The 26,180-nt window shown below is 40.4% G+C and overlaps 1 protein-coding gene across 3 annotated transcripts in view; it reads right to left on the reverse strand.

Moving 5' to 3' along the window:
- Positions 1-26,180, reverse strand: part of dpp6b (dipeptidyl-peptidase 6b) — a 54,913-nt gene that overhangs the window by 12,954 nt on the left and 15,779 nt on the right. For 2 of the 3 annotated variants that reach the window (XM_083542496.1, XM_083542498.1), the window contains exons 2-8: positions 10,378-10,492; positions 7,154-7,252; positions 3,140-3,234; positions 2,623-2,697; positions 2,452-2,504; positions 1,598-1,679; positions 99-219 (exon numbers count right to left, since the gene is read on the reverse strand). In XM_083542496.1, the coding sequence (XP_083398622.1) occupies positions 99-219; positions 1,598-1,679; positions 2,452-2,504; positions 2,623-2,697; positions 3,140-3,234; positions 7,154-7,252; positions 10,378-10,492 (640 nt within the window). Of the gene's footprint in view, positions 1-98; positions 220-1,597; positions 1,680-2,451; positions 2,505-2,622; positions 2,698-3,139; positions 3,235-7,153; positions 7,253-10,377; positions 10,493-16,213; positions 16,542-26,180 lie in introns of those variants that run through there. The other variant, XM_083542497.1, reaches the window with a different exon arrangement.

Below are 26,180 nucleotides of genomic sequence, written 5' to 3' on the forward strand. Positions count from 1 at the left end.
TAAGCTATGCTAGTGAGGGAGTCAGGGAGTGATAAAAAAAAAAAAGAAAGAGAGAAAAAGATGCCACTGGTTTTTTAAACCTGTCACCGTGTTCTTACCTTCATACAGCCAGTCTGTGACTCCGTTAAAGACCACGCCCTCACGTCCCGTGGTGACCAGGCGGATGGGTTTGGCCCTCACTGAGGCTTGGTAGTAGATGTTGTTCTCGAAGATGAAGATCTGGTGAGAAATTCAGCACAAATTCAGGTAGAATTGCTAAAATATCGGTAGGGCGTCTTTTGATGCAAGAGCATGACATTTTCCTTCACTTGAACTTGGAGACCCTAAACCTGTTCCAGCATGGCAATAACCCTGTGCACAAAGAGAGCACCATGAAGATCTGCTTCACATGGGTTAGATGTGAGTAGAAGAGCTCCTGCTCCAAACCTATCAAACTCTTACTGCACCCCAGACCCCCTCACCTACATCAGTACCTGCCCTTGTGTCTAAATAAATCTCCACGAAATCTAGTGGAACCCCTTCCCAGAGGAGTGGAGCTCATTATAACAGGAAATAAACTTTATTTACGACCTTATCGCACCACTTCTCTTTCGAACAGCCCTTCCGCTGGGTTAATTGGTTTTTTTTTTCTGTGTAATTAATGCGGCACCGTTGCACCAGATTGTTCCTTTGCTAATTAGATGCGACGTCATTACCGTGGAAATGAATATTAATGGATTTATTAATGAGGTGATTAGAGGGTGGAAAGATGACAATCACAGGAACAAAGCACAGGAGGAAGAAGAAGAAGAAGAAGAAGAGAGCTGGCAGAGGAGCAGGCTGCTGACACCAGTGTGTGTGTGTGTGTGTGTGTGTGTGTGTGTGTGTGTGTGTGAGAGAGAGATTGAGAGTGACAATGCCATTTGTCAGCAGCGAGTCTGTCTTCTCCATCATCTGCTGCGCTGATTTCCTGCCAGATTTTCTGCCTCGGTCTCATCTCCATCTCGTTTCCTGTGCTGTCTGTATCTCTGCTCCTGAAAGCCCACGTCGTCACGGCGACCTTTGGAACCTCAGAAGGTGGTGGCGGTAGGGAGGTGGAGACAACCTGCAAATTTCTGCTCTCTCATTTTGCACTAAATCACTACAGCTTTAAAGATCATTTCTGTTCTGGGTGATCAGTTCACTAGCTCCACCTACACACACACACACACACACACACACACACACACACACACACACACACACACACACACACACACACACTAATATTGACTCTAGAGCAGGGGTCTTTTGTTTGAATTTACACACACACACACACACACACACACACACACACACACACACACACACACACACACATGCTGAAGGTCAGGCGAAAGCAAGACTTGTGCGTCATCCCTAAGGCTAGTGCCATCTGCCACACACACACACACGCACGCACACGCACACACACACGCACGCAGCTGATCTCACTGAGCTTTGCCCTCCTGTAACCCTGCTTCGCCTCAGCCTTCATTATTTAGGTGATGTACTCTGTGGTTCAAAAGCTGGTGACTTGTCTTTCTGCAGGTGTGTGTGTGTGTGCGTGTGTGTGTGTGTGTGTGTGTGTGTGTCTCACCAGTTGTTGGTCTTTTGGACCCCAACCTGCAAACTGCAGCGTCGTGTTCTGCACTTCAGGAGGTGACAAAACCACCGTTTCCCTGGGGGAAAAAAAACACACACACACACACACACACACACACACACACACACACACACACACACACACACATTTCATTCATTAATAAATCAGTTATATTGATTAGAACAGTGAGTGCTTATTAATTAATTAATGACCGTACTGGACTGATTAACGAGTTAACTAATTAAACAGGTATTTGATTAATCAGTCTACGTTAAAGTGAAAATGACAATAGTTAATAAATTCATTATTATGAAATTAATGATTAATAAGATTCAGGAAGGAATCATGGGGTTGGTACAGTGTGTGATTTTATCAGCTGAAGCGGTAACGTGAATCCGTCTCAAATATACACTAGTTCTTTATTTATTAATTAAGTGACCGAATGTGGAAGTAAAAATGTCATTTATTATCCAAGAAACTGGTTTACTAATTACCTTTGTCTGACATCCTATAAACACACATATACACACACACACACACACAGCTAAATTAATAAATTCATATAATTAATTACCTGAGTTAATAATCAATAGCACTATAAATCTATTGTTTATGAATGAATTAGTGTAGTACAGTGTAGTATAGTGTAGTATAGTGTGAGTGAGATTTGATATCAGGAGCGTCTCAGAATACAGCCAGCAGGGGGCAGCAACAAGCGCACAATCATCTAGAGACACACACACACACACACACACACACACACACACACACACACACACACACACACACACACACACACACACACACACACACACGCCATATGGTTCTCACAGAACATAGGAACTTACGGAGTTTTCAGACTGCATATGATATAAGAGGCCATGTAGGAGAAACGATACAGCTGTGGAGTAAAGAACACACACTGTTAATACCCTAGAGCTGTTTTTCCTACACCTGTCGTGCAAAAACTGTTGGTCAGTTGATGGAAACTGTGTGTGTGTGTGTGTGTGTGTACTCACTAGGACGATGTTGTAGGCCAGCAGGATGTGAGTCAGGTCAGGAGATACTTGGTACTTGGTGGCTTTATACATTTCCTGATGAAGAGAGTGATTTATTCAAACATCTTGTTAGTGTAATCCATCCAACATGTTTATCTGTGTCTATCTCTATTTATCTGTCCATCTGACATACATCCATCCATCTAAACAACTGTCAATCCATTCATCCATCCATCCATCCATCTATGTATCCAACTAATTGGCATCCATCCATCCTTTTATACATCAAAGCAACAGGCAATTCGTCTATCCATCCATCCATCCATCCATCCATCCATCTAACCAACAATCCATCTATCTAGCGGAACAACTGTTTATCTATCAATCTATCTGACTTTTTGTGTATTCAACCATTCAAATTCCAGTATCTATCTATCTATCCATCCATCCATCCATCCATCCCTATTCATCTGGCCCATTCATCCCTGTGTGTAGTGAATTTTTTTGTAATGATGAAAAAACTGACTAATAAACTTACAAACATCTTGTTCTCCACTAGAACCTCAGTGCTGTTGGTCTCCACATCAAGCTTGACCACGTCTCCGTCCCGATTGCGGTACAGCAGCTCGGTGTCTGACGAGGAAGGGAGAGGAACACAGTATCATCAGAACGTTTATATCAGCACTGGACAGCGACAGCACGACATTCTGCATCCTTGTTACGTAAGTCTAGCATACGCTCGTTTATCTCAGGACAAATAAAACCTTAATCTGGGTTCAGTCAGACAAAATGGCCACCTCACAGTGCCGGAAGGGTAAAACAGCGCCAACGACTGCATCCTCATCATCCTCATCCTCATCATCATCATTATCGTCCTCCGATGTGGCACTGCAATGACGTTAAAGTGCTGCCTCAGCATTAAAGTGTGGCTCCGGAAGAGGAAAAATCCAGCCGGTGTGATTTTGAATGTCTATTAAGGGACTTTAAAAGCCACTGTTGTGATTCACACTGCTACAATAACCACTTTATTGAGAAAAACAAAATAACTCCATCTGAGCCAAACATCGCACGGATAATCATCTCCTTTCATCATCTCCTCTCATCATCTCTCAGCACAAGCCCCGCCCTCTCACTGCTCTCTGACCCTTTAAACATCATACCCAAAGCGTTTTATTTCTCTTATACCTCTTATATTCTCTTATGTTTATCTGTCCAGAGTTTCCCAGTAAAGGAGGACACAGTGAGATGAGTCTGGAAGTGTCTCAGGAACTAGTTTATATATCATTGATAGTTTGTGTATTTCATGGTTTTGCTTCTGGTCTGTTGGGGTTTGATTTGGGTTTCTGCTATGATATTTGTTTTGTGTTTGATTCATGTCCTGGTTTTATGCCTCTGGTTTGTTTTTGTTATTGTGCTCCTGTGTGCATACAAACACACACACACACACACACACACACACACACACACACACACACACACACACACGCCTGGATGCCATATGCTTTCTATGTTGGGAAATAATACAGACGAGTGATTGGGGCTAAAAAAGCACAGTGTAACAAAGAGGTACAAGTAGGTGTGTATGACAGTACTGTTTCCACATCTCACTGTAGTGAGTACACCCCTCACATTTCAGCAACTACTGTAGTATATCTTCTGAAGGGACAATAAGGGGTTCTCCTCACCAGGGTGTCACCACACATGCTGGACACTATCTGAGCCAAACAAGTTTATCTTAGTCTCATCAGACCACAGGACATGTTTCCAGTAATTTGTGCTCTTGGACAGGTCGTCTTTAGCAAACTGTATGAGGGTTTTCTTGTGATCCAGTTTCAGAAGAGGATCCTTTTGCAAACCGACTTGTTTCAGTGTGCAGGGTCGGTCTGAGCACTGACAAGCGAATCTTCTGCTCCTGCGACCTCTTATAGCAATGCTGCAGGGGTCATGCGTCTGTTTATTCAAGCAGCTTCTGCACCTGACGCACAGCACGAGGACTCGACTTCTTTGGTGGACCCTTTTGAGGCCAGTTCTGAGTGGAACCCGTCTTGGAAAACCTTTGTACGACCCTGAACACTGTACAAGCTGCACACTGACTACTTATATATACACTCTATATATCCAAGTTTCAGTTCTATAGTATTGTCTCTTGAGAACAAATACTAAAATAGATGCTGAAATGTGAGGGGTGTACTCAATTTTCTGTGAGCTTGATAGATAGATAGATAGATGGATGGATGGATGGATGGATGGATGGATGGATGGATGGATGGATGGATGGATGGATGGATGGATGGATGGATGGATGGATGGATGGATGGATGGATGGATGGATGGATGGATGGATGGATGGATGGAAAGCCAGCTAATTTGATACATGCGTGGATGAATGGATAGATGGATAAATGGATATTTGAATGGAAAGACGGCTGATATGATCGATGCATGGATGGATGGATGGATAGAAAGACAGTTTAAATGATGGATGGATCAATGAACATTAGCTACAATGTTTTTGCCATGCCCCCTGACCATAGTTACACCTTTTTTAATGTATTTATCCCCCTTGTTTGATTTTTTTGTTTTTCCCTGAATCTGAAAAATAGATTTTTCTGGAATAATGCATCTAGCCAGTAATAAAGATGGATCTCCATGATTTTGTAGAAACATCACTGATAGAGAAACTCCGCTCCCATGTCCAGTGTATTACAAATTCAATTGTGTTTCTTGCAGAAAGTCAAGCGAGTCTCGTCATGGTTCCCGAGTGTGAGATGCTAATGCGAGCTGCTGTACCAGAGCGCAGCCGGAATGCTAATGCAGCATCAGAAAAAAATGCTAATTTAGAGAGCCTCGGGATGCCGATGTCCTTGTGGAGGATTTTGTGGCCTAAATGAAAGCATGAACCTCTGCCCTAGTGGTTAATTATCTTCATCCATCTGCTAGGAGATGAGCAGGAGCTTGTGCTGTGCTCCTGTTAAGCCTCAGACATCTGCTACGTCACAGTCCTGTTCCTGACCATGTAATGCATCAGTTAGTTCAGTGATGGACGCTCTCAGGAGAACTGAGGAAACGGCAAACAAGTTCTAACTGTTTATTACATTGTGTGTTGGTTGCACATCTGAATAAACTCAAAACTCAAATCGTCACTGATTTGTCTACAATCATCCATCCATCCACTTAACCAGCCACCTAACCATCCACTGATCTCTCCATTCATCTATCAGTCCAGCTAACTAATTAGAAAAAGATCTCTTAATCCAGCCTTCCACAATGTATGGTTAACCATTGGTCTCACCATCCATCCATCCATCCATCCATCCATCCATCCATCCATCCAACAAGCTAACCACTGATCTATCTATTAATTAATCCCCTTTCCAACCATCCAGTGATCTCTACTCATCCACCCATTCAACAATCTCTTTATTTATCCATCTAAACATCAACTGATGACTACAATGATTGTAGACAACCCTAGATCCATCCTCTAATTTCTCCATCCACGTGTCTTACTTTTTGTAATGTAAAGTGTTGTATGTAAAGTGCTGAAGTACTGAATACAGTAATCCATCCATCCATCCATCCATTTATCCATCCAACAATCCATAATTCTTTATTCAGTTTTTCATTAGTTTTTTGTCTTCCTATCTAGAGTTCAATGAATGTTTAATATGGAAATAGTACATCCGTCCTTCTATCAATGTATCCAACAATCCATAACTCGATTATCCGTCTCTCTCTCTCTCTCTCTCTCTCTCTCTCTCTCTCTCTTTGTCTCTCTCCTTTTTATTTAGTAATCAATGTTAAATGTAGGAATAGTCAGCTTTCCAATCATCCATTTCATCCTTCCATGTATGTCTGTCTCTTTATTTATGTAGACATCAATAAATATTGACTTTGGTAACCGGTAAATATCCACCCACCCACCGATGCGCACAAGCCACCGATGCACCAGTCCATCCATTCGTACATCCGTCCATCCATCCATCCATCCATCCTTCCAATTATCCATCAACAATATAATGTCTGTAAGTCTCTATCTCTCTCTCTCTCTCTCTCTCTCTCTCTCTCTCTCTCTTTTCCCTATTAACGTTAAATGGGGAAACAGTCTATCTCGTTAATGACGGTATAAACACAACCCTGATGTAGGAGGAAGAGGAGAAGGAAGAGGAGGAAGTGTAGAGGTGACAATCAGCAGATTTGAGTACAGCAGGAGCTCCAGCACTCGACAGTTTCATCATTAAACACTACAGGGGTCAAAACAAACAGCTCTCCGTCTTCACTCTGCATTTAGATCCTTCTGGGTGGATTCTGGAGTTTTCTTCTGTTCATTATCAGGAGCCCAACTGATTCCTGACTCCTCTGACCAATCCTGGGACTTACACGTTACAAATAATCATCTGACAAACGTCCACGTGGGAGGGGGAGCTTCAGAACGAGTTTCAGCCACATCATCGATACCTGGCTCATTTTATATATATATAGATATAAACACATGCATAAAACACATATGTACACAGACACACACACACACACCCACCCACACACAACATACCACTGAGCCACTTGGCCTGGGGGTCATGAACTTGGAGCTCAGAGCTGAACAGATCCTCCACTGTGACCTTCTTCTTGGAGGCCAAGCTGTCATCCTCACCTGCAAACAACACACACAAAACATCAGTCTCTGTGTGTGTGTGTGTGTGTGTGTGTGTGTGTGTGTGTGTGTGTGTGTGTGTGTGTGTGTGAGAGAAAGCAAAAGCACAGGTAAAAGCTTTCAGCTCCATAAAACAAACATGACCAGTGGAACAAAGCAAAAAGAAAACCTCCACAACCCCTGCATTATTGATTCCAGGCCCATAATGGGACATAATACTTAATTAATTATTAATAACACCCAGGCGTGGTTCAGTAATTACTCACATAATGAAAACGCCAACGTACCACTTAGCCATCTGCTAGATGTAACCAGAACAATACGCCTAAACTGTACACACACATATACACACACACACACACACACACACACACACTGACACAGAGCAGGATACATAAGTAAACCATCTACAGGGTTTTATATAACCTTCGTATGCTGATTCTGTCGGTCAGAGAGATATAAATCTAATCCGTTGTGAGAAATAAAAGACTTGGTGATTGGAGATGAGGTTGCTGAGAGGTTCACGGTGGAACATTTCTGTTTATGGATTAAAGAAGCAAGTTGCAGCACTGCACTGTGGGTCAGTAAGCTCATATATCCATACATCAATACTAAACAATGGCCACACAAACTACGAACTAGTCAGGAGTCATAAATCAAATTGGTGAGCCAGCTAGGCCTTGTAAATCAAATTGGTGAGCCAGCAAGGAGTAAAAACTCTCTGGCAAAAGAAGAATTTCTTTCAGCATTAATAAAGTTCTATCTTCTATCTTATGTTATAAATCAAATTATTGCGCATGGTAGGAATTACAAATTAAAATAGTGAGCCAGCCAGGAGTCATAATTCAAATTGGTGAGTCAAACAGGAGTATAATCATGTTGGTGAGTCAGACAGGAGTCAAATCATATTGGTAAGCCAACCAGATTTTAATAATGCCCAATTTAATTGTAGCCAGTTTGTGTCAATTAGTTTTCAAAATAAACAGAAATAACACAATACAAGTAAATAATACCAATGCAACAAGCAAAAGCAGTAACATATATACAGAGAATACTGTAGCAGTGTTTCAATCATAATAATTATTTCAAATTCTTTAAACAATATAAAAATTACACACAAAAAAATAATATTAATCGGTGAGCAGAAGGGCCTAAGAAATTACAAGCTCCAGATTTTCTGGGTAAGATTCCACCTTTCTGTTCCTGACAGACTGAACACAAGGTGTCCAGAGACAGCCTCCGTCTCAGAGTTTCACAATGACACAACACACTTCCAACATCTAACACCAACCTGTGTGCTGATGATACCATCAACATACACACCATAAACTACTGTACACACAGGTGTACCCCCTACACACAAAAAACACAACTACACAATACACAAACACACACAATTGTACGGTATACACAGAGAGATAGTGAGAGAGAGAAAGAGAAGCACCACTTCCTGCAGTCAATATTCATTTAACTGAAAAAGAGAAACAGGTCTGGCCAAGGAATTGGCGACAAGTGTGTGTGTGTGTGTGTGTGTGTGTGTGTGTGTGTGTGTGTGTGTTTCCAATCTACAAGATCATGGTGCTGAGAAACGCCACCAGTATTTTTTTTTTTATTTCCCGCTGGATATGAACTATTACGTAGGAAATCGCAGATGAAAACGACTAAGAGAACGAAAATAGAATCTGTGTCTCTGGGGCATGACTCTGACACACACACACACACACTTGTGTGAACGTGAATCAGCAGGTCGTCTTCGGCCCCCGAAACAACACTTGATAAGCTGTGGATGGAGCTGCTGGCGTCCTGCCAAGTTCATAAAAGAGCAGTGTATTTCACAGCTGTAATCTCCAGCTGAGGCCGAGCTCGTTACCCTGATCCACATTACTGCACCGTTACAGGGCAGAGAGGTGAGAGACACTTCTCACACACACACACACACACATATATACACACACACCCTTTTCGCCTCATACTCCTGCAAGAGTCTCATTCAGGGTCAGTGAACATCGCTTCCTTACACAACCTAAATCAATCAAATTGATTCCTCAAATGTATCTCCAGTTCATGTTCCACCATGAAAACGTCGATCTCACACTCACAGCTATCTGACCAACACAAGTCTCAGCTGCATCAAAGAAAGTCACAGCTGGGTGCCGAGTCTGTGCCTAATAAAAGACAATTATGTAATAAAAAAAAGTCAGGCATAAGTCAGAGGTGAGTCAGCAGTGAGTCCGGTGTGAATCAGGTGTGAATCAGGAGTGAGTCAGGTGTGAATCAGGTGTGAATCAGGAGTGAGTCAGGTGTGAATTAGGAGTGAGTCAGGTGTAAATCAAGAGTGAGTCTGGTGTGAATCAGGAGTGAGTCAGGTGTGAATTAGGAGTGAGTCAGGTGTAAATCAAGAGTGAGTCTGGTGTGAATCAGGAGTGAGTCAGGTGTGAATCAGGAGTGAGTCAGGTGTGAATCAGGAGTGAGTCAGGTGTGAATCAGGAGTGAGTCAGGTGTAAATGAGGTACGAATCAGAAGTGAGTCCGATGTGAATCAGGAGTGAGTCCGGTGTGAATCAGGAGTAAGTCAGGTATAAATCAGGAGTGAGTCAGGTGTGAATCAGGAGTGAGTCAGGTGTGAATCAGGAGTGAGTCAGGTGTGAATCAGGAGTGAGTCCGGTGTAAATCAGGTACGAATCAGGAGTGAGTCAGGTGTGAATCAGGAGTGAGTCAGGTGTGAATCAGGAGTGAGTCAGGTGTGAATCAGGAGTGAGTCAGGTGTGAATCAGGAGTGAGTCCGGTGTAAATCAGGTACGAATCAGGAGTGAGTCCGATGTGAATCAGGTGTGAATCAGGAGTGAGTCAGGTGTGAATCAGGAGTGAGTCAGGTATAAATCAGGAGTGAGTCTGGTGAGAATCAGGTGTGAATCAGGAGTGAGTCAGGTATAAATCAGGACTGAGTCAGGTGTGAATCAGGAGTGAGTCAGGTGTGAATCAGGAGTGAGTCAGGTGTGAATCAGGAGTGAGTCAGGTGTGAATCAGGAGTGAGTCAGGTGTGAATCAGGAGTGAGTCAGGTATAAATCAGGTGTGAGTCAGGTGTGAATCAGTATGAAATGGAGTGACTCGGTGTGAAAACTCACGTGGCGTCAGCAGGATAACGGAGGTGATGATCAGAGAGCAGATGAACAGGATGACCAGCAGAGCGATTGCTATTCCCTTCCAGTTCCTCTGAGAAGGCGCATTACTCATCAGCCCCTGTTAACACACACAGATACACACATACACACACACACACACACACACACACACACACACACACAGGTCAGAAGGTGTTAATTAATTATTTATAACAGCAGCGCCAGAATGTCTATGTAACATGCATGGAAGGAGTCTCCAGTTTCAGGGCTTTGTAACAATCATCTGCAATCATCACTATCGTTCTGGAGCTTTTGCTCTCTGTTTTTCCTTCGAATAAATATTTTTTCATTAAAACAGATAAAACAATTAGAGTAAATTTCAGGAGTGTTGAGTTTTAAAGGTTTTTCTTTTTTCCTCTGTTCCATTTTTATCTTTTCTTCCAGAAGAAAACAAGCAGCCTGTAATTGTGTGTGGTGATAAAAAACGGGTTAATGTCAGTCCAGGGCCTGAGAGGGCGTGAGAGGAAGGAGGATAGATCAAGCTAGATAAATAGGAGCTGTCTGTCTCTCTGTCTGTCTCTCTCTCTGTCTGTCTGTCTGTGAGAGGTCCACGAGGGAAATCAGAAGCATGTTGGGTTATTTTTGGACAAGAATAGACGTGAATGAATCAGCAGGGAGAGAGAGAGAGAAACAAAAAGAGAGAGAGAGAGAGAGAGAGAGAGAGAGAGAGAGAGAGAAAAAGGGTCAAAGAGACAAACAAAAACATAGAGAAAAACAAAGAGAGAGAGAAAGAAAGACGGACAGACAAACGACAGAAAAAGACAGAGAAAGTGTTTTGGTGAAAAGCCTGAAGATAGATTATTTAAAAAACACAGCTCGAATGGTGCGGAGGTGAGGCGGACGTGAGGCGGACGTGAGGCAGAAGTGATGCAATTAGCGCTCGCAATCATTTACGCTCAGGGAAAAAAAGATTAAACGGCTTTAGACTCTGTAGAAAAAGCACTTCCTGTTCGGTGAGGCAGGAACGAGAGACGGGGGTTCAGTTTCCGCTCGTGTACTAATGAAAAGAAACGTATAATAAAAAAAATAAAAAGGAGGCATTGGATACGATCAGGATGATGAGAAGAGTGATGTTCATGAGATCTCGCTCTCTTTCTCCCCTCCGATCTGAGACACCCTGAGGTTTTCTTATTCTTCAAATCAATTTCAGAGAAAGAAAAAAATTATTCGCGCTTTTATATTCATGGTGAAAACAAAAAAAAAATTTAACTTGACGAGGTTGGAAAAACGGGCGGCGCCATGTTGCAGCCAATTGCGTCGAAGCTCATTTGCATAAGCATGAGAAACATGCAAGAATCCTCATGAACATATCAACAACCACAATTATCTGGCACTGACAACTCTGTAGCTCTAACACACTGTGTGTGTGTGTGTGTGTGTGTGTGTGTGTGTGTGTGTGTGTGTGTGTGTGTGTGTGATCATTAGATATTCTGACAGGCACAAAACAAATCAGTTTTCTTTCCCAGCACACAGACATTAATATCGCACCTGTGTCTGTTAATAAATACTGTGTGTGTGTGTGTGTGTGTGTGTGTGTGTGTACTTGTGAATAGTATTTCTATATTTATCTAAACTTAAATAGAAGGAAATAGAGAAATACATAGAGATGAACAAATGCATAAATGTACACACAGAGACGGACTGATAGAAACAAATGGACAGGCAGACAGCTTGTTAGATAGAGAGAAAGAGAGAGAGAGAAAGAGCGAGAGAGAGAGATGTATGAGAGTGAGACACGTGTGTTGTTGGGGTTCAGCAGTAGTGCAGGTCTGTCTCTCTGTACCGCTCTGAACACGGCAACACTTCTCCTCTTATCTCTCACTCACCATTTCCATGGCAACCAGGAGGCGTCAGGAGTCCCATATCATTTTTGGACCAGATGATGGAAGATGAAGACAGATAGAAGACTACAAGAGATAGGTAGATAGAAAGAAACAGGTAGATAGAGAGAAGAATAGACAGAGTAGATACAGATAGAAAGTTGGTGATCTGCAGCTTATATGTTTACTCCTCGAGTTTAAACGCTAAGCATCATGGGTTATTCATGTTTTAGTAAATGATCAGAAGATGAAGAGAGAAACAGATCGGAGTGTTGGGTTCAGTCACTTGGCTACAGCCTCAGACAGGTGATTCAATTGTACAAAGTTGACCCTCTTCGTTTTCCACATTTTTGTCTTTGTGTGTTTAATTTCTAGACCTTTCCTCCAATCAAACAAGCAAATAAATAAATAAATAAATAATTGGTTACTGGAGATTGTTCTTTCTCTGGTGCTCCGTGAGCGATTCGAACGCACTTGGCCTTGCGGTATTAAAAAAAAAAAAGAATCCCTTCATTAAAAATTTATCCTCAGCATGGTGACTGCGTTTGCATGGCCCGAGTCACGATCAACAATTCATAAAGACAATGCGGGTGGACTGCAGAAGATTTTTTGTGCTTTTTTATTGTCCAGAATAATTATTAGCAGTGTTAGAATTATTGCTGATCGTTTTCTTTTCCAAAGGAAACTTTGTGCAGCAGACAAACTCTCAATCTTTCAAAAAATGAATCGATTGGCTCTTCTGGAGCTCAGACTAAGTGAGACTTTCTAAAGAGCTTTGCTTCATATCTTATTCATCCTGTGCTGGATCTGACAGAGCATTGTGAGCATTGCAGATTATATGAGTACCAATAACAATATCAGTATCAGAACTTAATCAATACAGGAATCAATACCAGTATCCATCTAAATAGCAGTCCCAGTCCTAGAATCAGTACCAGTAACTTATTATTATTATTATTATTATTCTTTCAGCTTCTCCCATTAGGAAATCCCCTGTCCTCTACATCTGCCACAACTACCTGCCTGTCTTCCCTCACCACATCCATAAGCCTCCTCCTTGTTTTTTCTCTTATCCTCCCTCCTGGTGGCTCCATCCTCAGCATGATCACTGATATACCCCATGCACAAGTCAAGTCAAGTTTATTTCTATTGCGCTTTTCACAATCGACATCGTCTCAAAGCAGCTTTACAGAATTTAACAGTGAAGGTGAATGGTGTGTATTTATCCCTGATGAGCACCATGGTGACTGATGAAGGAAAAACTCCCTCAGATGTTATGAGGAAGAAACCTTGAAAGGAACCAGACTCAAAAGCAGAACCTCATCCTCATTTGGGTGACATCAAGAGTGTGATTATAGTCTTTAAACACTACAGAACACTGGAGAGTGAGAACTAACAAGAGCACTGGAGTGTGTGATTATAAGTGATGATCTTTCTACAGTCTTTTACAGTCAGTTGAGATGATGGAACCAGGAGCTACTGAGCAACTCATAAAATAGCTCAACATCTGAGATCATCACAGATCCAACATCAGCTTCTCCATGCCAGAGCCTTTAAACACTCAAAGAGTTCCAATGTCCATAATCTTCATGAGGTGGGACGTGACTGGAGCTGGAGCAACCTCAGGATTCCTCGGGATGGTAGAGAAAGAGAAGCGGTGGAGAGGAATTAGCGTAGCTGCTGTTCATGATATTAACAAGCACAAGTTGATGATGTGCATGTGATCAGATGTTCTGGAGCACAAGGTTATGATATGATGTCTGTTATGTGTAGAACTCGCTAAAAATATGTTTCCAAACATGTCCAAACCGTCTTAAGCGCACTCAATCAAATATGCGGACCAGTATCAATACTAGTACTAATATCAAAACCAGTATTAACGGTATCAATAGTAAGTACGAAATACCAGTAAGAATAATATTTGGATTATAAAAACACATGGGATATAACCGGAATAGGTACGATACTCAATATTCAGTTATTCTATAGCTCTAATATCGCGTCACGTGCTTCAAACACACGTCTCTGCCCCGGAACCTCTTCGCTCGGCGCAAGTGTGCTTCACCCCGTACTTCTGTTTTATCTCCATCCTAAACGTCAAGCCTCGACTCCCAATCAATCCCGTCTATTAGAGGCACTTTATCAGCACGACCATTCCAAATATAGTCCCCGACTGTCTCCTCCTGCAGCTCAGTCTAACCCTCATCCTCCTCCTCCTCCTCCTCATCATCATCATCATGAGACCTACTTTGAGTGTGAAGCAGCGTGATAAACGTGTCTTCTTTTCAATCACAAGGCTTCTTTTTTTTCTAATGCAGTTCCAGAAATCTCTTCAAATCTCATCCTTCCTGTCTTCATTTCAGCAGAGACGTTATTTAGCGCGAGGTCAAGATCAGCGAGCGGTGGGAAAAACAAGGTCGGTTAAAGCCGTGATTAATTGATGGTGTGAAAATTAATGGGTGAATAAGAGATGCGTGGCGGTTTGGGTTAATTGATTTTAATAGCCAGGAGGAGCAGATTGGCTCTGACCGACACAAGCGCTTTCACCGAAGGAGTGAAATTAAAAATAATAATAATAATATTAATAATAAGGAGCCACAGATGTGTTCACCATCTGTCCAGCTTTATGTGCTCATATTGAGATGCTGAGGAAAACACCCGCTCGACCCTGAAATGTTACAGAGGTCTTTATTTTAGATATACCCTGATCGATGCTTCCTGTAGACCACACACAGAGTTTGCCATCTCTGGTCCAGGTAAAAATCTCCAGAAGGTCTCCTGCGTGGTCATTTCCATCCACAACACCACACTGGAATCAATTCTCTTTTTTCCTCCTAATTTAATAGATTTTTTTTTATAACACCATCACTTACATTTCCATTTACTGCTTTTAAAACGTGTTCTGATTTTTTTCCAGTCATGAAAATGTTCCATCTTACCTAGAGACCATTATGGGGATCTGAAAACATCGTCTGAAAGTGTTTCTTTAAACACTGTAACATAATATCCAATCATCCACTCAGTGTTCAGGACTACATGACTATCTATCACTGATCCCCAACTTCATGATGACACTGATTTCCACTGCATGATGGTTCATCACTGATTTCCACTGCACAAAGGCCCATCACTGATCTCCAGTGCATGATGGTCCATCACTAATCCAAACTGGGTTCCAACAGCATGTTAGCAATTATCACCACGTAGTCCAATTGATGAGCCAATCACCAGCTCAATTACATTGAATTAACCAATCACACACACACACACACACACACACACACACACACACACACCATCGCTGAGCAACAATCAATCAATAATCACTGACATATGCCAATTACCAATCAGCAATCACAACTGCACAGTAACCAATCAATGCTTAAAACCAATTAACCAATCACCTATCCCTTTCAATTCACACAGGTTACTAATAACCAATCACTGATCACCACACAATGAATGATCACTGATCGGTGCCAAGTAATAGCCAATCAGTGATCCCCACAACCTTTACTGACCAATCAGTGACAAAAAAACCCCTGAAATTCCTCAGAAGTTGTCTGATTTCCATATTCGCTCTTTTGTAGTTCTTCTGAGCTCTGTGACAGGTGATAAATCAGTACTATCAAATATTATAATCTACACCTTCAAGACACGCCCCTATCGCCGGGAACGTCTTTGATGTGCAAATGACCCTTATGCCAACATGCAAATGAACCTGTGGGTTTGTTTTTTTGCGCATGCGCCAAAAGACTAAACCCTATAAAGTTATAATAGATATTATAGACACGTACACGTATAAATATATATAATAATTCTACAGGTCACATACAGGAATAAAAGCCCGGTTTGACAGTGTGTGTGTGTGTGTGTGTGTGTGTGTGTGTGTGTGTGTGTGTGTGAGAGAGACACGGAGAAGGTGATGTTTGACGCCGACATGACAGGTTGTTCCCTACCTGGTCGTGGTGCTGAGGCGGTTTAGCCGACGCGCTGCGCTCCTTAGCCGAAGTCATAGAGGCGCTGTGAGGATGAGGAGTGTGTGTGTGTGTGTGTGTGTATGTGTGTGTGTGAGAGAGAGAGAGAGAGAGAGAGAGAGAGAGAGAGAGAGAGAGAGAGAGAGAGAGAGAAAGAAAGAAGCGCTCAGGCGCCCGCAACCGTTACCTAGCCGTCTCGAGCCGAAATGGAAAACTGCGCGCGAGATCACGCTCGAGCACACGGTTGCCTAGCAGAGCTGCGCGCACAAGAGCTATATAGCGATAGCGCGCACACACGCGCGCACGCACCAGAGGGGCCGTTTTGTGGGCGGGGCCTATTTGTTCCCGCTCTTTTTTTCCCCACAGATAGATGACTGCCATGTTTTATTTTTATTTATTTATATATCTATATATACAGTAACCCCCATGTATTGCTGTGGTTATATTCTAAAACAGTATATATACGTCAACATCGGGTTCCACGCACAGTCACAGGGAGCACCGACCTTCGTAAATCCGTGTGCCAAAAGACATTGTCCTGTGTACATCGGGAGCTGTGCAACTGGTGCTATTCCTCACATGTGAGTTTCTCACAAGAAACAACACGATCTCACTTTCGCACCCACGCTACTCGCCAGATTTGGCTCCTTTCAACTCGCAGAAGGTGCATGACATGCTTTGAAAAGTAGACTTCATGACACATTCCAGAAGAACATTAGGAGTGCTGTACTGCTGTGCAAGATCACTATTTTGAAGGTGATAGTGAGAAATGTAGATAGATGAATGCATCCAAAACGCTCGTCTTCTCCACCTGAGAAACAAATACCCTCTCTCTGAACGAGCTTTCAATCGGTCCTGGGTGGAGACTCGAGTGCTGAGGTGAAAGGTGAAGGTTCAGATCTGAAACGCAGGAAAGGTGTATACCTGAGAGGGCTGCTACGCGAATCCGATACTGTGTGAAATATTTATGCTGTCTCTTTGGCGAGGCCTCGTCTGAAAAATCTGCCATTATAAATCTGTACGAGTTACAAACATGCAAATATGGTTGCCATCGCTGTTCGGTTTGCTGAAACACTCAGTACTAATTTTAGCATATGCCTGCCACCCTTCTTCTTCACACACACACACACGTCTCTCTATCTGAGACGTGTCACACTGCATCTTCCCTTTTTCCTCTCATGCAGAAGTCTGTAGAACAATGGAGGGGGGCTCTAACCGGTGTGAAAATGGAGAGAACTCCATCGACTGAAGATGTACATTCATCAAAGATTCATTTTTTTCGACATTCACAAGTAACAAGTTGAACGCTGATGTGGGCTTATGGTATATTAATGAGAGGGATGTGTGTGTGTGTGTGTGTGTGTGTGTGTGTGTGTGTGTGTGTGTGTGTGTGTGTGTGTGTGTGTGTGTGTGTCTGAGAGACAACAGAGGCGCTGTATAATTAGAGTGGCTCGTTGCTCATGTTAATAAAATCCCCCAGAGATCTGGTGTTAAATCGGGCGAGAGAGCGCACAGGGAACGCAGCATCACCACCTTCCTGTGAACGAGATCCAGTACTATAAAAAAAAAAACATCAATGTAGTGGATGTGGACTACAACTTCCTCCACCATAACGTTCCTGAGCTGATCCCTGGACCATTGGATAGCACCACATACACACACACACACACACACACACACAGTGGCAATTCATCAAATCATTCACGCTGCCCAGTGCTGTTGGAGGAAACCAGAGAACCCTGAGGACACACAGACCATAACTCGAGCTCAGGGTTGAAACGAGCTATGTAGCAGGATCACTAGCCACTGTGCCCACATCATGCCCACAACTTCCTACACAATTTATTTCAATGTAAATCAAGATCATATCACCCTTTACTTTCCTGTACTGGTACTGATTCTGGTACTGAAATTATTACTGATACTCATATTGTTACTGATACTTATTCTGGTATTAATACTAATTATTAATACTGATACTGAAATTTGTACTGAAATTACTTATATTGATACTAGTATTGATACTGGTACTGATATTGATATTGATACTGGTACTGATATTGATATTGATACTGGTACTGATATTGATACTAGTACTGAAAAGTATACTGGTACTGATATTGATACTAGTACTGATATTGATACTAGTACTAAAAAGTATACTGGTACTGATATTGATACTAGTACTGATATTGATACTAGTACTGAAAGTTATACTGGTACTGATGATACTAGTATGATATTGATACTGGCACTAATAATGATTCTAATCTTTATTTTGATACTAGTACTGATATTGATACTAGTATTGATACTGGTACTGATATTGATACTAGTACTGAAAAGTATACTGGTACTGATATTGATACTAGTACTGATATTGATACTAGTACTGAAAATTATACTCGTACTGATATTGATACTAGTACTGAAAATTGTACTGGTACTCATAATACTAGTATGATATTGATACTGGCACTAATATTGATTCTAATCTTTATATTGATACTAGTACTGATATTGATACTGGTACTGATATTGATATTAGTGATACTAGTGATGATACTAGTATGATATTGATACAAGCACTAATATTGATACTAGTCTTTATATTGATACTGGTACTGATATTGATATTAGTGATACTAGTGATGATACTAGTATGATATTGATACAGGCACTAATATTGATACTAGTCTTTATATTGATACTGGTACTGATATTGATACTAGTACTGAAAATGATACTGGTACTGATGATACTAGTATGATATTGATACTGGCACTAATATTGATTCTAATCTTTATATTGATTCTGGTACTGATATTGATACTAGTACTGATATTGATACTGGTACTGATATTGATATTAGTGATACTAGTGATGATACTAGTATGATATTGATACAGGCACTAATATTGATACTGGTACTGATATTGATACTGGCACTAATATTGATTCTAATCTTTATATTGATTCTGGTACTGATATTGATACTAGTATGATATTGATACTGGCACTAATATTGATTCTAATCTTTATATTGATTCTGGTACTGATATTGATACTAGTACTGATATTGATACTGGTACTGATATTGATATTAGTGATACTAGTGATGATACTAGTATGATATTGATACAGGCACTAATATTGATACTGGTACTGATATTGATACTGGCACTAATATTGATTCTAATCTTTATATTGATTCTGGTACTGATATTGATACTAGTATGATATTGATACTGGCACTAATATTGATTCTAATCTTTATATTGATTCTGGTACTGATATTGATACTAGTACTGATATTGATACTGGTACTGATATTGATATTAGTGATACTAGTGATGATACTAGTATGATATTGATACAGGCACTAATATTGATACTGGTACTGATATTGATACTAGTACTGATATTGATACTAGTACTGAAAATTATACTGGTACTGATGATACTAGTATGATATTGATACTGGCACTAATATTGATACTAGTCTTTATATTGATACTGGTACTGATATTGATACTAGTACTGATATTGATACTAGTATTGATACTGGTACTGATATCGATACTAGTACTGAAATTGATACTAGTACTGATATTGATACTGGTAGTGATATTGAATTTTAAGACAGAGCTCTCAGCCTTGGATTAACCCAGATCATTGCTCAAAACAAGATCTAAGGTAAATCTGCTGATGTCCATCTCGAACCCTCAGCCGGATTTTTTTTAAGTGAGTCGATATGTTAGCAGATGGTTCATCGCAGAAGCCGATCGAAACATACGCTCATTATACTGAAGTGCAAGCCAGCAAGAAAATCTCTTCCTTTTCATTTCAGCCCCGGAGCTCGAGCGCTAGCTCAGCTGAAGTTAAAGTGGGTTTTTTTTACTTCTCACACGCGTCCTCCAGGTTGTTTGAGCTGAGCACTACATAATTACAGAAGACGAGAGACACTTTTCATTTCTTTGTTTCTTTTTGGTTTTTTGGTTATTGTTCGGTACCGTCGTTTTTTCTTTCCATTCGCTGTGGGAAAGAAAGGCTCAAGAAAGAAAGTTCCCCAGTACACAATGTCACTTTTTTAAACACTGCAGTAATAAATGCAGGTGTGACAACTGCATCGGGGTCGAACGGGTTTCCTTCAATATACACCCACAGATAGTGTCATATCTACATCGCTTTATATATCAAGACAATAGGAAGAGATTTCAGCTTCCACATGACAATACTTTCACACAACATCCTTTACAAGTCTGCTATCGAGACTGAACATCACCACAGGGATGCCGCAAAATTCACTGTATTACCAAAAGTATTGGGACAGTCGACTTTTCCAGCCATATGTAGTTCTTCATTAAACTATTCACAAGAAGTTGGAAGCACACATTTGTATCGGATGTATTTCAATGTGACGGAATAAAATTGTCACTTCACTTGAACTACGAGACCAAAACCTTTTCCAGCAGCACAAAGACAGCTCCATGATGATCTGCTTTCCATGGGTTGGAAGATGTGGAAGATCTTCTGCTCTAGAACTCAAAACCTACTGCACACGTCATCAGGTGAAGCCCCATCACCTCACATACATCAGTACCTGACTTTACTGTGTCTGAATGAAATCTCACACAAATCTTCACAAAAAACTGTGGAACATCTTCCCAGAAGAGCGAAACACACAGCACATATCTTATGGTCAGGTGTGTCCACAAACTTTTATATTTGATTTATAAAGATGCAATAAGGAAGAGGAACTCGAGATGGTCACACTGTCCTTCTCTTTTTTTCAGTTGTATCCAATCTTTTTAATAGAAGCCAAAGCCATGATTGAAAAGAAGAAAGGAGGAGGAAGAGGAGAGAAAAGCTGGGAAGGAGATTGGGGGAGTCTGACCTGATCCTCTTGCACAATGCTGAAGTAATGAAGGTGTTTACTTCTTAAACTCTATTAAACTATCAGGATGAAGACAAACCCTGGGTAAGAACTCGGATCGATGGCGTGATTACTCATTACACCTGGTTTGAAATCGATGTGTGAAACCGGGTTGAGGAGACTACAGAGTAGTGATTTAAGACGCAATTATCCGTCCTGCACCGCTGACCGAATTCACAGCCTAACAGAATAGCTATTGATCCCCAGATGACCAGGAGTTACCTAATATCAAATATGTAGGGGGATTTTAAAAAAAAAAGCTAGAAGAAGATAAAGAAGAAGAAACTCTGGGCTTCGGCTCTGACACTGGAGACTCCTTCCGAATACACATAAAGTGTTGACGACTCCCTGTGAGCAATGTGTTTCTATGGAAACAGCAACATATTATTAGGTGGCTGCTCGTAAAGAGCTTCATCTCGCCGTCCTCTTATTGCAATTTTTTTTGGTTTGTTTGAAATGAAAATTGCGTCCGGTTCCAATGCCTCCTGGGTAACTCTTGCTCCGACGCTGATAATGACTCTGTCCCTCGTTTATATTCTCAAATGCGTAAATCTTCAATAAAAATGTAAAAACGAGAGCAGATTTTTCAAACCAAGTGCTAATGGCAAGGGGAAGTCGACAAGGACGTGATAAAAGGCGTGTTGAAACACAGCCAGGTTCTGTGATGAAATCCTCATCTTCAGAGCGTTTCATCTCACGAACCCTCGAGAGGCGGATGGTCTGCTGATGGACGTTTATTTCCAAGTCTGCTCTGAGGGATCTGAAGTCATTAGCGGAAGTATAGATTATTGGTAGTGTAAAAGTTTACGTCACACATTTACACTGGTGAAAGTTTTTGGTATTCAGAGTCGGGTTACGCACTCACACTCTTACGCTCACACTCCAACTCACACACTCACACATCTCACATGTACATTTTTTTTTACGTGTCTTCAGATGATGAAATAAGCAGTCCATGCCTCCGAGGTTGCCAGTTATTCTCTGTAAAGGAATTTTCCAATAAAACGAACACTGGCTTTTTTTTCTTATAGCATAGCAGCCTGGGCTCATTTAGGAGACGTTCATTATCGAGTCTCAGGTGAGACTGTGAACCTGAAGACTGAAAGAATGAATGAGAAAACATTTATGGTTTCGAGATCGAAGTATCCTATTTTTTCTTCTCCTAATAAAATGTACATTTCTGAGATAATGCTATTTTTGAACAGATGTGGTGTCCTGTTTTGGAACAGCTACCAACCATTTTACAAGAGCTCATATTCAAAGGAAAGATTTGTTTTTAAATAAACGTTCCTTTTTACTGATAATCTGGTTACTTAAACTGTATGAGATGGATCTGGCAAAGGGGTAAATAGCTCAAGAGGTTCCTGATGGGCATGCTGGGTATCAAGAGGTTCCTGATGGGCATGCTGGGTGTCAAGAGGTTCATGATTGGCTTAGAATTGTATTGTAGTTTTTTCTTTAATATATAATTTTTTTAATGTTTTTGTTTCACTGATTTTTAGATGTATTTTTATTGTTATAATTATTGGACCGCACTATTAATTTGGTTCAGCTTTTTGTCATATTGTATTGTGTTTCTGCCTGTTAATAACTGAAAATTCATTAATTTTACAAAGTCAATATTTTTAAAAAGTTCATTTTTAAACACCTTTTACAAAGGCTTCTTTAACAGCACCACATCACATCTCAAGGTTAAACTCTTGTCCTGACAGCGCGTGGATTTTATCTATAAAATATGTGTACAGGAAGGAGCTGAATATTAAATATCCACTCATTAATTGGGCAGAAGTTAGATTGTAGATTTCCACTTCACATTCACTTCAGGTTTATCTACTTTCTTTAATAAAAAATAAATAAATAAATAAATAAAAGCGGTCCTTGAATTAAACCCTGAGGAACACCGACTCCACTTCTGCAAATGTTGTTGAGTAATTTCATGTGTATAAGTGGAAGCTGGTCACGAATCCTCAGTTAAGTAAACGAAAAACTCTCAGCCGTGAAGAAATTTTTAAATCGTTTTTTTGTTGTTGTTTTAGGAATGATTCAGCGCTCATTACAGGATCGTTAGCTGAACAAAATCGCAGCTATCAGGCCTTGATTTATGGGTCTTCTATATCTTATTATTGTTCTCCTGTGATGGTAATAGAGACAGACTTTGGAATTAAAAGTTATTAACTGTGTGTTTACTTTGTCAAAAAATAAACCACACGAGAACGAAAATATTTTAAATATATATAATAAGGGTTAGGGTTAGGGTTAGGGTTATGGATCTGCTTACAGGATAAAAGAGAATGTAAAGGACCAGAGGGTGGAACTGAGCAGAAGGATAAAGCCAGGTGCAGAAAAAGAGGTTGATTTATACAGACGGATTTATAAAAGAGTAAGCACACAGAGGAAAGCTGCTGACTAAAACTTTCTTTAGAGAAGTAAATGTTCATATCCTGGGTTTTATGAGCAGTTACACATCAGAATACTTGTATTTTACTGGCTTGAAGTGTAGCATCCTGTTACAACCTGTTAGTGATCACATAAATCTGAGGATGGTCCTGGTGGGTGTGGCCAAATATTCTAATGAGCATGTTTGATTGACAGCTTCCAGTTTGAGGCTCTGAGATTGTTACATAAAAAAAAAAAAATAAAAGCAACAATAAATGGAATAAAACTCAGTAGATTATTTAAGACTCACTATATTACATTCACTTGATTACACTCGTAATCATTTTTGATCACTTTAATACTTTACATTTAATTACTTTGGATTCATAAGACTGCTTTACACTCAGTAGAATGAGTACACTAGATCACTCTGGATTAGATTCCACTCAGTAAATTACACTCACGAGATTACATTTTCTAGATTACTTTACATTTACTGGATTACTTAACACTCAGTAAATTACTTTACACTCTATATATTATTTGACACTCATTATATTAATTTACATATAATAAATTGCTTTTATACCCAGTAGATTGCATACATTAGATTACTTTGCACTCACTAGAGGACCCTCACGAGATTGTATTAAACACAGTAGATTACATTTCTTAGAATATACTATACTACATTACACTCAGTAGATTACTTTACAATCAGTAGATTACGTTACACTCAGTAGATTACATTTGCTAGATTACTTTACAGTTAGTAGATTACGTTACACTCAGTAGATTACATTTGCTAGATTACTTTACAGTTAGTAGATTACGTTACACTCAGTAGATTACATTTTCTAGATTTGCACGCACTAGATTGCATACATAGATTATATTACAGTGTGTAGATTCTGTAACATTCAGTAGGTTACTTTACACTCAGTGGATTACTTTACACTTAGTAGATTACGTTACACTCAGTAGATTACATTTGCTAGATTACTTTACAGTTAGTAGATTACGTTACACTCAGTAGATTACATTTGCTAGATTATTTTACAGTTAGTAGATTACGTTACACTTAGTAGATTACATTTTCTAGATTAATTTGCACGCACTAGATTGCATACATAGATTACGTTACAGTGTGTAGATTCTGTTACATTCAGTAGGTTACTTTACACTCAGTAGATCACTTTACAATCAGTAGATTAGATTACACTCAGGAGATTACTTTACAGTCAGTAGATTACTTTACAATCAGTAGATCACTTTACAATCAGTAGATTCGATTACACTCAGGAGATTACTTTACAGTCAGTAGATTACTTTACACTCAGTAGATTAGATTACACTCAGTAGATTAGATTTTACTCAGTACATTACTTTTAGATTAGATTAGATTACACACAGTATATTACTTTACAGATTAGATTGCAATCTGTAGAGTAGATTAGTAAATACAGAAACACACCTGAATGCTTCCACAGGGCTGAATTAAAGAAGCATTTCATTTCTAGTCATGAGCATGATGTCAGAGGGTAAAACACACACACACACACACACACACACACACACACACACACACACACACACACACACAAACACACACACACACACACACACACCAGGCACACACACACACACACACACCAGGCACACACACAAACAATCATAGTGCTACTTTGAGGTGAAAAGTCCAAGAGATCGAGTACAGTCAGATTCATAATCACTCGATCGCTCAACTCTCTGATCATTAGCATCAGCATGACCGGCTACAACAGCACACACTCATCACCAGATCATCTTTGCGACTTTTATTCCACATTCACACAGAATGTACAGACAGTCCCGACAGCAAATGGAAAAACTTTCATTATAAAAAAGCTGCTAGCATAACGAATGAACTATCAGCTAGCATAACATGATTTATCGTTACCAAAGCAAACAGTTCTTAAAAAAGGAAGCGCGAAAATTTGCGCTAGTGTCTGGCCTCTGAAACTCTGAACGGGTTCGCTGACTCGTGGTTCTTAGCGTAGCGTATCGAACGGCGCACTTTCCTTCAGGTAAACAGCTGAGTTTGGTTTTTAAATACTCTGCACATTAAGTGGAGATGTTTCGCTCACAGTAAACGACAGGAAGTGGGGGGAGGGAGGCCATTAGCTGGCATCTCTGAGAGCTAATGGACGCGACATAAAGCGAGCATAGAGATTTTCCACCGTCGAGCCCAGTACAAAAACACACAATGCTAAAGAGAAAGAAGAGGACGAGAAAAGTAAAACAAAATGGTGGCGAGTTACGTGTCCAAAAAAGAATACACAATGTGTTTGAGATAACATTTCCTGTAAAATTTCCAATAAGCCGATTAGCACTAGCATGTAATACTGATCAGGATTCTCTTAGCTTTAACTGTCAATGCATTAGCTTTTAGTCACCAGGACCATATAAGTTAGCTTCTTTTGTACATGCTAGTTTTCTTTTGCTAATTCAGATTCTAGTCTAGTTCAAACTTGCATTCATTTTTGCTTGATAGTTTTTCATTTAGCTTAAAATTTTTCAGACCCATACAGCCCTATGTTTTATTTTTTTTATTTTATTCCATTGGAGGAAACTGTGGAGATGTGAGGAATGTAATCA

Source organism: Silurus aristotelis, assembly GCF_946808225.1.
Source record: "Silurus aristotelis genome assembly, chromosome: 5".
NCBI lineage: Eukaryota > Metazoa > Chordata > Actinopteri > Siluriformes > Siluridae > Silurus > Silurus aristotelis.